The following is a 13,949-nucleotide window of genomic DNA, read 5'->3' as shown; positions in this document are numbered from 1 at the left end:
GCTTTTCACGAGGTTGGAACAGAGGAGTTTATTAATGGTGGTGAAGATACTCATGAATGTGTCCAACTTCATGCCCAAGTTTGCACCTGGAATCACATTTGGTGCCTTTAGGGAATCGAGGTCTCTCCTTCCAAACGTTTCCACCCCGCACATTGTACTGGGACAGACCCCAGATCACAAAAGCCTGTAGAGAAGCTCCATCCAACACCCCAAGTGCAGACCACAACCGGTTAAAAAGCTAACAGGAGAGATGTGAATATAATTTTAATACAATCATGAAGGTGTTACCCGGAAAAAAAAAGAAAAAAAAGCATATCCTAGAACAGTGCTATTATGTATATTGGTTCTCACATATACGTCTTGTTTCGACAACAGATAGTTGAGATTATACATATCCACACTTTAAAACGTTAATTTAGGCTAGTCTTATGGTGAAGTTAGAAAAAAAAAAAAAAAAGACTAGGTCATTGGTTCAAAAGAAAGCACAGACCAGGGAGGGGGGGGAAAGAAAAGCCAGGCGTGATGAAGTGTTTTTTATTCTGCTATATATTTTTATATTCGAGAGCTCCCAACCGAGCCCAGATTCTTGGGTATACGATACAGAAAAGCAAGAGCAATGAAATCCAAAAAAACTGAAACAAATACCAGGGATCACAAAGCGGGGCTGCAAATTGCTTTCCCGTTAGTGCAGCTGAACACACATGTGCCAGTGGGAACCTACCGACCAGCCAACCGCTGGCCGTTGCCTCCTTCGAAAACCCAGACAGCTCAAAAAAGGATATTTATTTAGATGAAGAACGTTAAGTGCCTCCTTTCTACAGAGGGTGGAGCGATTCCCCAAATTCGCCCAATTCCAAAGCACTGGCTGCATTTTGGCTCTGGGTTTTTTTTAATGAAGACATCTGAAGCGCCTCGCGGCACGTTGTCCCCGTTAAGAGAGCTGGGATGGGGGGAGCAGCTGAACCCCGCTTCGTTAGGGCGTTAATTAGGGCGTCTGCTAACGAGGTCTGAGCCCCACCGAAGCGGGGAACGGGGAGGCTGAGATTTTTTTAATAAGAAACCTTAGAGGAGATTTAGTCCTCAAGGCTTCCACTGGTAGGAACAGGTGAGTTTCCACCACCGACTGGAGGACCCATCAGTGCAAACCAGAACGTCAAAGGCTACAGAAAATTGCCCAATTATAACAAATTCATGGTATTTCTGTAACACCAACTACATTGCTCGAGAAAACACAGGAGTACATGGCAGAAGGTAAAGAGGTCTTGCCATAAAGGTACTTTTAAATTAACTCTTTTTTTTTTTCTCTCCTTCTAATCTTTTCCATTAAAATAAATTTAACTCTAAACACTAATCGAGAAATCAACAAATATTCATAGAAGGGCCTGATCAGCACTAGAAGTTGTTTCCAGGAAAGCCTTTTATAAATGGATTCCAACGCCTAAAAAAAAAAAAAGAAAAATAAAATAATACTCCAACAGATTATAAATACCAGACGTAAGAGGGCTGGAAGCAGAATCAAGATTTACCTGGGCTGTGAATATACCATGATCCTGTGTTACCGTGCTTAAGTCCGTTTGTCTAACACCATAGGAATAGCTTTAGCTTTTTTATTTTTAATTTTTTTTTTTTATATAATTAATATAAAGAATAAGTGCAATTTTATCTCTATTCCAGATCACTGATTTCACCTCAATGTCTGCTCTCCAATCCCTGCCCCCCAGCTCACTTGTCCGAACTTTTCCGTGGCCTTCGGAAGCTGGACATGTTTTCGTTCAGTGCATAGATCCTTCGGGAGAACTCCTCAAACTCTCCTAGGACTTGTTCGTCGCACTCCACCGCCACGGCGTGTTCCACCGGGATGGAGTTAAAGTCTTCCAGCTGATCTCCCGGGTTGAAACCCGTGGCTTCCATCCCCATGATCTCCTCCGCTTGTTCCACGGCGCAACAAAGGACGGGGCCGAGGGAAGGACGAAACTCACGGGGTTGCTCGTTGCCGGAAGCGCCGGAGCACTCTCCGGGTAAAAAAGCCCCATTTATTGCACTATTATGTCCCAGGAAAGATTCCTGCCGCTCTTGGGTATTGTTCAGGCTCCCGTTTTCACCATTTAAACTGCTGCACAAGTCCTCCCCTTTCTTGGCGTTTCCTTTCGAGGAGTCCATGGAGGTATCCAAGGAAGAAGATATGGATCCAGGTTTTTTCTCCAACTCCCCGAGGCGGGTTGCGACGGCCACGGGCTGCGTCAAAGCCGAGTTGTAACTGGGAGGAGGGGTTTTGTACTGGAGTCTTTCGTTTCCTGTGCTGGCTCGTTTTCGGAGTCCTTTATCCGGTGAAGGAAGCCCACTGGAAAAGCCAATATCCAATCTGCCGAAGCTAGAGCTCTGTCTCTTTGGAACGGGAATTGCACTGGATGTATGGTGTCGATCACTATAAAAGAAGGAAAAAAAGGATAAATCACAGCTGTCAGGAGCCATGCAGATGTTTAACCAAAAGCCGAAGCAATGATTTTATCACAACTCCGGGCTCAACTTTGGCCAACTCCTTGGATCCTGAAGTGCTAAAACCCCAAACGTGTTTAATGCCGTCTGAACCGCAGAAGACACCCCAGAGGAGAAGCTTTACTGAAAACCCCTAAGATCGTGTAGGAACGTTTACAAAGCTCCGTGGGTTGAAGAGTCAATCACCCAAGAAACCACCGCGTTACGTTAATTCTCACTGTTAACACCATTTTATAAGACCAAGCTGCACTTTATGAATTATTACTGTTGACTGTATATTTATGTATTTATGGCCTGTTCTGGGCCATCATAAACTCTTCAAAAGTGAGTAATAATGGTCGAATCCTTTATCCAACAGTGGACTTTCCCGACAGCTGTACCAAGGAGGAAAAACCACACTAACTTTGCTCTTTGCAGAGGATTATTTTTGCCAGATCTTCTGCTTTTCTGTGCCAATCATTCCAAAACCACTTCTTTTTTTTTTTTTTTGGACAAACGTCAACCAGGGTTTCTTGAGGAACGTGAACAAATCAAGCTTAATTTACAAGTTTGTCCCAGGGTCTGTAATTTGGAACGTCCGTTTTACATCATCTGGGGTGTGTTATGCGAGTTTTCCTTCATCAGCTTAATCCTTACCCAAATATAATCACCATCCTATATGCAAATAGGATGTTGCACATTAACTTAAGCAACTGGTTCGTTTTCCTTCCAAATATATATATTCAAAATAAAAAAAAGAAGCTACTACCGATCTGCTGAATATATAAGATTCAACTGTTGTCAGTATGAGTCTCCTTCATTAATTCCATTTAAAAGAAACTCAAGGGCTGGATACATTTTGGGGTCTGTCTTGCAGGGGAATATCTTGGAATAGAAGTTCCGAGTAGTCCCTAGCATGGATCCTTTTCCTTATTTGACCTTTTTTGCTCCCTTTTGTAAACAGGACAAAGTTTATTTCAGAAAGTCCTTCTGTGAAAAATAAGGATCCCCACGGGAAGGCGGCGTGGCGTATTACTGCTCTTTAATTTCCTCTCCCACCTTACCTCTTCCCAGGCTGCCCTTTAATACACAGAATCTTCATGGTTGGAAGGGACCTTTGAGATCATCGAGTCCAACCACAAAAAAACCCAACAACCAACAAACAAAACAAAAAACAAACCACAAACAGACACAAAACAGCAATCTCGGGCACTAGAGCATGCCCTGAAGAGCCATGTCCACATGTTTCTTAAATACCTCCAGGGATGGTGACTCCACCACCTCCCTGGGCAGGCTGTTCCAGTGCCTGATCACTCTCTCAGTAAGTAATTCTTCCTAATATCTAATCTAAACCGCCGCTGCCACAACTTCAGACCATTTCCTCTGTTCCTGTCATTATTCCCTTGGGAGAAGAGGCCAACCCTCACCTCTCTACAGCCTCCTTTCAGGTAGTTGTAGAGGGCAATGAGGTCTCCCCTCAGCCTCCTCTTCTCCAAACTAAACTAAGCATGTTCAGAGCTTCCTTCTCTTCCATAAAAACCCTCAAATTACCTTCAGGGAACGCTGCTTTTCAGAAATTACAGTTGTGGACAGTGAAGTAGAGAGATAAACACCACACATGCAGTTAGCAGCAAAAACATCAGCTTTCTTCTTCAATTTCAATTGCTGTTTCGGACCTGTGCAGTTCATTCTCAGTTTTGTTTGCAAAGATTTGGCCCATTCTTAGAAGAGATGACCAAACTGAAGGCAGTATGGGCCACAGATGCTAGTAAGTGCTGTATACGTGGTCTTGGAGATTAGCCCTCGAATCCTCACTGACCAGAGACTTTAAAATACTTCAACCAACTCCAGCACAATCAACCACTTATTTTAAAATGATATAATACAACAAACAATATTCTGAGGCGAGACACTTGTGAATGTTACTTGGACAATGTGCACTGCAGAATCATAGAATGGTTTGGGTTGGAAGGGACCTTAAAGATCATCCAGTTCCAACCCACCTGCCCTGGGCAGGGACACCTCCCACCAGAGCAGGTTGCTCAAAGCCCCATCCAACCTGGCCTTGAACCCATCCAGGGATGGGGCAGCCACAGCTTCTCTGGGCAACCTGTTCCAGTGCCTCCTCACCCTCACAGTAAGGAATTTCTTCCTGAGATCTCATCTAAACTCCCCTCTTTCAGTTTGAGGTCATTACCCCTTGTTCTATCTCTCCACTCCCTGATAAAGAGTCCTTCCCAAACTGGGAGATATACTGGGGATGGTCTGTTTTCCCCTCCCCTTCCCCAGCTTAGTGCTTTCTGCCTTGATTGACAAAATAAATTAATACTCAGTATTGCTTATTTGTTTAGATTCAGTTTATCTTAAATCTTAGATAAGAACATTTTTCGCGTTTCTTCTAGGTTTGCTGAATCTTCCTGAAGAAAGAGCACAGGAAATAAGAGTCCTATGTTTTCAGCTTTAACAGCAAAATGCGGCAAAACGAGGTATTTTGCTCTCTATCAAGTTACTAAAAACTATAATTAAACGGTAAGCTTTAGGAATTTACCCAAATTCCGAGACGCACACGTATTCACAAAGCCAGAAATCATTCAAGACACTTTTCTGGGTCCAAGAGCACATCATCCTACGTTTACATGAAGTAATTCCTCATGGACAAGTGATAACTGATTACTACAGTCCAAATTATACTTTACAATTAAGCAGATGGTGCTTTCCAGTGCAAGATACCTAAGGCTTTGCTGCCTTCCCCATTCCAGATAGAGATGTTGAAGAGCTGAATGATCTCCCTTCAACTTGGATGTGACAACCTGTAACGCAGTGATTTGTGTGTCTTACCAACAGGTGTGGCACAATGCACGTCATAGAATTGTCCAGGTTGGAAGGGATGACCTTCAGATCATCAAGTCCAACCATCAACCCAACACTGACAAAACCACCGCTAAACCATCTCCCTCAGCATTCAACCATCCACAGGTTGAAATGAGCATTTAAGAGATTAACATCTAATCCTGGAAGAATTTCAATCAGTAACTCGTGGATTTAAGTACAGATGAGCATTTCTCAACATAGCCACAAAGTTATTTACTCTGTACACGATATTTTAGTGATAAAAACTCTTGAAATTTAAGCAGTCAGAAGCAGGTCCAGACAAGTTACAAACACGGTGACCTGAACACCAGCCCATAGACAGATATGGAGTGGATCTTCCTGCTGAATGTATCACAAAAGGACAAGATATGCAAGATCTCACAAGAGTAAGAGCCATCTCAGATGAGAAAGAAGTTGTGTAGAGAGAGACCTTGGAGTTCTGGTGGACAACAAGTTGCCCATGAGGCAGCTGTGAGCTCTTGTGGCCAAGAAGGCTGATGGTCTCCTGGTGGGCATTAAGGAGACCATGGCCAGCAGGTGGAGGGAGGTCATCCTCCCCCTCTCTCTGCCATGGTGAGGCCACAGCTGGAACACTGGGTCCAGTTACGGGCTCCCCAGTTCAAGAAAGACAAGAAACTGCTAGAAAGAGTCCAGTGGAGGGCTACAAAGATGATCAAGGGAATGAAGCACCTCTCTGATGAGGAAAGGCTGAGAGAGCTGGGGGTGTTCAGCCTGGAGAAGACTGAAAGGGGATCTCATCAATGCTGAGCAATATCTAAAGGGCAGGTGGCAAGAGGATGGAGCCAGACTCTTCTCAGTAGAGGCTGGTGACAGGACAAGGGGCAACGGGCACAAACTGGAACATGGGAAATTCCATCTAAGCATGAGGAGGAACTTCTTTCCTGTGAGGGTGGCAGAGCCCTGGAAGAGGCTGCCCAGAGAGGTGTTGGAGTCTCCTTCTCTGGAGACATTCAAACCCCGCCTGGATGCATTCCCATGCAACCTGCTCTGAGTGGACCTGCTTTGGCAGGGGGTTGGACTAGAGGATGATCTCCAGAGGTCCTTTCCAACCCCTACCATACTGTGATTCTGTGATGAGGAGGACACGTAGGGAAAGAAGAGCAGAAAGCAGTCCTGGGTTTAATCCTAGCTCCTGAAGTTTCACATCGTCACGCAAAACGCAATTAATTCTTAGAGAGACTGAACCCAAGGCAAAGCCTCTTCACCATCTGAACGAGTAACATCCGCTACTCTGACTAGTTGAGCTGAACTGGGCTCCAAACTCACTCAAATTCATTTCTCTTAGATCAGACTCTTTCCCTGTTGCCCAGAGAAGCTGTGGCTGCCCCATCCCTGGAGGGGTTCAAGGCCAGGCTGGATGGGGCCTTGAGCAACCTGCTCTAGTGGGAGGTGCCCCTGCCCAGGGCAGGGGGGTTGGAACTCGATGATCTTTGAGGTCCCTTCCAACCCAAACCATTCTATGATTCTATGATTAAAGGGCAAAGAGTTATGTGTGTGGCAGAAGACCGCCTAATTGGCAACCCCCAAATTACCTTCAGCAAGCACTAATCAGCCTAATTTAGGTACAACAGTAATTTTTCTACGCAGCAGCCAAAAGACGTGTCTGAATAAACCAACTGGAAAACTGGCCTCTAATTAGCTGGAGAGAAACAGCTTTTACAAACTGTTTGGGGGGGAAGCGTGTAAATTTAAGTTCCTCCAAAAAAGAAACATGCTCAAATTCCTTTGTAAATCTAGGCCTTACGGGCAAAACGGGTGAGAAATTAATTAGTTTGCAGGACCGGGAGAGTTTTTAAAGAGCTTGTTATGACAAGGCTATTCAAGCTACCACGCTATGTGTGCCTGAACAATACCTCTTTAGTCCAGCAGCCAAAAAAAATCCTCCCTTCCTTCGGCAGAATGATCTATACTAAGTGATCTAACAGCCTAAACGGAGCAGCAAGATGAAGCTAATCTCCCTTCGTCTACAAAATAACCTCTTGGTTAATAGAATACATCAGGGCAGTAAAACAGGGACGATCTTCATTTATCACACAAAGGGTTCAAACTAATGAATTAGAGCACAAAGAGCCCATGGCGAGGTTCCCTAAACGACACGCGATGAAACGGATCTTATTTAAGGCTGCAAAATCAGGGTTTAAGCTGCTGGAGATGTACACAGGCAGATTTCTGAAACCCTCTCTTGCTGCCAATAAATAGGAATAGGATGGATTTAGCTTCAGTCAGGAATAAATACGAGGATAACAGCCCAAATCTGAAAAAAAGCAGGAATGAAGTCAATAGAATGAAGTCAATAGAATGGCTTAATTGCTTATCAAATATTACCTAAGGCATTTAGATAAAAGCAAATAGGCATGAAGGACTTTGGAGACCGGCCATTTAAGAGTTCACTGCCCAGACTCCTTCCAGTCACCAGAGAAAGAAAACCAGCACTGGAGAGAAGGGTGTGGAACACCCTGTTGAGGGGTCAGTACTGGGTCCACTCTCGTTCAACATATTCATCAACGAGCTGGGTGAGGGGACAGAGAGAACCCTCAGCACATTTGCTGGTGACACACAGCTGAGAGGAGTGGCTGACACACCAGAAGGCTGGGCCACCATCCAGCAAGACCTGGACAAGCTGGAGGGTTGGGCAGATAGGAACCAAAAGAAGTTAAACAAGGGCAAATGTAGGGTCCTGCAGCTGTGGAGGAATAATCCCATGGACCAAGACAGGTTTGGGGTCACCTGCTGGAAAGCAGCTCTGCAGAGAGGGACCTGGGAGTCCTGGTGGACAAGTTGCCCATGAGCCAGCAATGTGCCCTTGTGGCCCAGAAAGCCAATGGCATCCTGGAGTGCATTAAAAAGAGTGTGGCCAGCAGGTGGAGGAAGGTCATCCTCCCCCTCTGCTCTGGGGACGCCAAATCTGGAGTACTGTGTCCAGTTCTGGGCTCCCCAGTTTAAAAAAGACAAGGAACTAGTGGAAAGAGTCCAGAGGAGGCTACAAAGGTGATCATGGGAATGGAGCATCTCCCTTATGAAGAAAGGCTGAGAGACCTGGATCTGTTTAGCCTGGAGAAGACAAGACTGAGAAGGGACCTCACTGATGTTTATGAAAATTCCAAAGGGCAGACATCAAGAGGATGGGGTCAGTCTCTTCTCAGTGGTGCTGAGCGACAGGAGAAGGGGCAACGGGCATAAGCTAGAAATTCCATCTGAACACGAGGCAAAACATCATTCCTAAGCGGGTGGCAGAGCCCTGAAACAGGCTGCCCAGAGATGGTGTGGAGTCTCCTTCTCTTGAATATATTCAAAACCCGCATGGATGTGTTCCTGATCAACTTGCTCTGGGTGACTCTGCTTTGGCGTGGGCATGGACTAGATGATCTCCAGAGGTTCCTTTTAACTCCTACCATTCTGTGATTCCACGATTTATTGACCAGTGGGAAAACCACACCCTAAGGATGCCTCCTCTCGAGCAAAAGGGCAACAAGTTTATGCTGAGTGATGAGCGTCTAGAAGACAAACCTGAGAAGATGACTAGTTCTCTGTGTATTTTAAGTAAAATTTAATGGTTATAGTCTTGCAGGCAGGTTAAATAAAAACCAAATGGCTCTAGGTAGACTGGGTTAAGCAGTTCAGTCAAGGGGTCTTTTCCTGTTCCATAATCTCCCGCCAGGTGAGAAGTCAGATTGAGGTTTTCATTCAAAAGTAATGTTTACAGAGAGGCACAGAGCTCAGAAATATTGGGTTGCTATTAATCTTCATGAAAACACACAGCTCGTGGAGAGTCTCTATTCCATTTGTATTTTCCTCAAGGAACAGGCTGTACTGTTACCAGAATTCCTAGCGCTGCATCAAGGCAAAGTCCAAAGAAAGAGATGCTTTATCAGCTTCACAGCGCATGGAATTAATAAAATATATTTAAAAAAAAGCAAGTCACTTCATAAAACTAGCATCCAGTTGCCCAGAAACTTTAGAGACTATAAAGGTATTGTCACCAGTGAGAAGAGCCTGGCTTGCAGGAGCTCAGCCCTTTACTCTAAGGTACAACCTTGACCTAAATTACTGGGGTTGAACTGGTTCAGCTTCCAGCCACAATTACTTGGTTGATCTTCTGAGCCAGCAAACAGATGAGGACACCTGTCCAAAAAGCACAGCCCCACGACTCGTGGAGTATAAAAACCGATTTGATGAACTGCCATCAGGTCTTAATGATTTTTAGTCATCAAGTTGGATCAGACTAGAGGTGGTTACGTATAGGAGTACATATAGCTCCTATCAAGGAGGATTTCTAAAGTGAATAAAAAAAAAGAAGAGAAACCTCAGATTTATTGGACATTATAGATAAGAGAATTACATCATCACCAATCTCAACGCTTCAATTGCATCCAAATCTCAAAAGCCAATCCACAATAGTCTTACTTGAGGTCTAAGTCTTACTGGCAGCAAAATTACAAAGTAGCTGTTTTCTCCTCAAAAATATTTGTTTTCACCAGTTATCATTAGTCCATTTGGGCATTCTTACAGACCTGAGGCACAAGACACAGACTCCGTGCCGTAAACAGGCAAGATAAAGTGATTGAAGTGAATTGACACAAACATTTCTGAAGTTATTTTCTTAGCGAAGCGGTTCTGGTTGTAATCTGTTTGCAGTTTTGATACAACGTCCCTTCAGTCAGATTCACTTGTGATTATTTAATCTGTCTGCAAGGGGCTCAGAGAAACCGTAAAGCAGGAGGAGAGACAGAATCCAATTCGCAGGCTCAAATATGTATCTTTTTTTCCTCCCCACAAGATGTTCCCTCGGAGGAACATTACCGGATCACAGCTGGTCAAAATACTAAATCTTGATTGTCTGGCCAAACGCCAAAATCCACAGTCACAGCTCTTTGGTATGAGAATGCCAAAATCCACAGTCACAGCTCTTTGGTATAAGAATACTTTAAAACAACAACAACAACAAAAAAAACCCAACAAAAAAACCCAACTTCAACACCATTTGATCTTTTTTTTTTTTTTTTTTTTTTTGTTGCAAACGATGACCTCATGGCAGTAAGAACGCTCGACGAAGGTGTTTAAGTTGGTTTATAGCCATCCGAAATGTTTGAAGCTCCAAGAACAGCTCGGGGCCAATCTCACGTCAACCGCGCTAAAAAGCAATAATAGTTTCTCACCTTCTTAGAGATTACTGGTTAAATAACGCTCAGTAACGACGGGGCTGCAAAGGGAGGTTGCCAATATGAAATTAAGGTGAAATTGCGTCTTTTGGCAGCTAAAAAATTCTGACACATGGCTTTTTTTAAAAATATATTTAAAAAAAAAATCTTCATAAATTAAGCTACCAGAATTTTCTTTACTTGAACATTAAGTTTTAAGCTCCTCATGCATCTAGCAGTATATGAATCAAGACATACCTTCGAACCACAGATTTAAGCCTTGGCACGTAAGTATTTTTGGGTAGAGCTTTTAAAAACAAGCTGAAAAGGACATCTCCTTGACTACAGACAAGACCTTCTAAAGGAATATCTCCTATTTGCCAGCATTAGATAAGCCTATTGTCTAATCTATTCACTAGGAAAAAAAAAAACTCTCACTGGACTGCTCGAGTGTGCAGTGTGCTCTTTACTTGCCATTAATAACCACAAATACCATCCCTCGTGGAGTCAATAAAATTAAGCTGCAGAATAGGAGAGAAAATGAAAGAGTTTCTTGATTTAACGTGACCGTGATCTGAAGAGCTTGGCTTGTGAAAAGTAAATCTGAACACGCAAAAAGGAATAAAACCATGTTCAAAATGGACAGCCTCGGTCCCTCTCAAAAGCTGGAATAAAAAAGAAGAAGAATTTAAGAGAAGAACTGCACAGGGCCTTTAGTACCAGTATATGAATCAAGACATACCTTCGAACCACAGATTTAAGCCTTGGCACGCAAGTATTTTTGGGTAGAGCTTTTAAAAACAAGCTGAAAAGGACATCTCCTTGACTACAGACAAGACCTTCTAAAGGAATATCTCCTATTTGCCAGCATTAGATAAGCCTATTGTCTAATCTATTCACTAGGAAAAAAAAAAACTCTCACTGGACTGCTCGAGTGTGCAGTGTGCTCTTTACTTGCCATTAATAACCACAAATACCATCCCTCGTGGAGTCAATAAAATTAAGCTGCAGAATAGGAGAGAAAATGAAAGAGTTTCTTGATTTAACGTGACCGTGATCTGAAGAGCCTGGCTTGTGAAAAGTAAATCTGAACACGTAAAAAGGAATAAAACCATGTTCAAAATGTACAGCCTCGGTCCCTCTCAAAAGCTGGAATAAAAAAGAAGAAGAATTGAAGAGAAGAACTGCGCAGGGACTTCAGCATCAGTAAAAGCTAGTCTTAAAAATAAGCTGCTTTTTCTGGAAGCCACCGAGACTCCAAGATTAAAAAAAAAAAGCCTAAAACACAGAGAATTATTCCCGAAAGGAAACAGAGAAGATTTGGGGGACCACAACTGAGACAGTCGAAATCCACAACAACTTTGGCTCATCATCTTTCACTTCAAGAGTCAACATCCAGATTTGAGATAAAAAAAAAAAAGAAATAAAGTAAGGTTTTGCAGTTCTGTAGCCTCCCTGTGTGTGCGGGAACCAACTGATCTGTCTTGATTTCATCTACATACAGCACAAATAATATTTTGCGGTAGGGGTAAGGGGGAAGAAAAGTAAACACAGCAGAATATAGGTGCCAGGAGAGATATGAAGAGGGAAGCAGAGCTTGTAGACCTGCAAGCTTGCTGCAATAAATCACGCGTGGTGGGATGTGAAAACACGTATTAATCATTTCAGTGTCATGTCTGAGAAAGCAAAACACCACGAATCTCACCAGGCAGAGGGGATCCAGCAGCAGTTAAACCTTCACGCAGAGGCACGGGGCTCCTCAGGCCTTCAAGAGAGCCAAGGGCTGCCCCAGAGCTCATGAAAGCCTGAAGCTGAGACTTTAAATTAAAAACAAATTTGCTCTGATAGAAGTTATGAAATAGGTGGGCTCTTCTACAAAAGCTGTGTGGCTTTTTCATACAATGATTTAGGTTGGAAGGGACCTTAAAGATCACTGAGTTTCAACCCCCTGCCATGGGCAGGGACACCTCCCACCAGACCAGGTTGCTCAAGGCCCCATCCAGCCTGGCCTTGAACCCCTCCAGGGATGGGGCAGCCACAGTTTCTCTGGGCAACCTGGGCCAGGCTCTCACCACCCTCAGAGTGAAAAATTTCTTCCTAATATCTAATCTAAATCTCCCCTCTTCCAGTTTAAAACCATTACCCCTCGTCCTATGACTACATGCCCTTGTAAAAAGTCCCTCTCCAGCTTTCTTGAAGGCCCCCTTCAGATACTGGAAGGGGCTCTAATGTCCCCCTGGAGCCTTCTCTTCTCCAGGCTGTTGGTTTTTTTGTTTTTAGTCTTAAGGGGTAAAGAAACCATTTTGTACTCAAATCTAAACTGATGCTTATCAGATAAAGAGGTTTAGCCTGAAATAACTAGGTATTTCAGTTCCCCTGATTATCTAAGGGATTCGATTCTATTATGGACTGCAAAAAAATACAGATGTCTCTAGTCAAAAGCAAAAATGAAGATGAAGGATGGGCTAGGAGTTAAAACCAGGCCTGTTTAAAGAGAAACTAAGTATAGTGTAAGTACTGGTTTTTTACCAGTGTGATGATGATTTGAGAGAACTTAATTTCAGAAAAACCCAGCCTCAGTGCTAAGAAAGGAAACAGAAACCCAAACAAACAAGGCAGCGCGAGTGAATCCGTAGAGAAGAAAACCCCATCACTGCCTCCTGTGTCCCTGCTCCCATCCTACAAACGAAGGATGACCTGGGAAGACTTCACCCACCACTCTTTGTGGCAGAGGGTATCAGACCTGCAGCACCCCGAAAACAAACATCAAATCTTCATTTTAACAGCTGGTGGCTTGAATGCTTGTTAAAATATAAGTAATCAGATATTATCCACGAGACAGAGGGCATCTGTGCTCTGCTACGTGTGTGCTCGATGCAATGCCCAATTATGAAAGTCTAGCCAGTTTCTCCCCTTGGGCTGGACTCCCTGTAAAGCCCCATTTCCATGTATATTATTAGGAACCACTAAGAAACGTTGTTTAGAATCATTAGCCTTAAAAAAAAAATAAAAATGTTAAAAATGAACAACTATTCATACAAGTTTTGGAGGTGAGAAGGAAATGAGGCATAGACAGTCATGGGGGAGGGAAGGAGGGAATGTGATACTCCCGGAGAACTGTGCATAATATTTCTACATGTTTTGAAATATTATCCAGCCAAAAAATGTGTTTTGTCTTGCTAATGACTGTGTATCACCTATAGGAAAAAAAAAACCACCTGGTTATATGATGGCAAAACATCTAAGGCATAACTAAAGCTTCTGTTATCAGTTCTTCAAGGCCAGCAGACAGCAGAAGGGAAGAATCACAGAATCATAGAAGGATTCGGGTTGGAAGGGACCTTAAAGATCATCCAGGTCCAACCCCCCTGCCATGGTAAAGAAACCATTTTATAATCAAATCTAAACTGATGCAGGGACACCTCCCACCAGACCAGGTTGCTC

The 13,949-nt window shown here is 43.5% G+C and overlaps 1 protein-coding gene across 1 annotated transcript in view; it reads right to left on the bottom strand.

The window, feature by feature from the left end:
- Positions 1 to 251: 251 nt before the first annotated feature.
- UVRAG (UV radiation resistance associated) overlaps positions 252 to 13,949 on the bottom strand; it is a 112,798-nt gene continuing 99,100 nt past the window's right edge. The window contains exon 15 of the mRNA XM_014960605.1: positions 252 to 2,425. Coding sequence (XP_014816091.1) covers positions 1,723 to 2,425 — 703 coding nt within the window. The 3' untranslated portion in view covers positions 252 to 1,722. The remainder of the gene's footprint in view (positions 2,426 to 13,949) is intronic.

This window comes from Calidris pugnax, unplaced genomic scaffold, assembly GCF_001431845.1.
Source record: "Calidris pugnax isolate Ruff unplaced genomic scaffold, ASM143184v1 scaffold270, whole genome shotgun sequence".
Taxonomy (NCBI): Eukaryota; Metazoa; Chordata; class Aves; order Charadriiformes; family Scolopacidae; genus Calidris; species Calidris pugnax.
The sequence above is the reverse complement of the archived record's forward strand: the minus strand, read 5'-3'. Positions and strand labels throughout refer to the sequence as shown.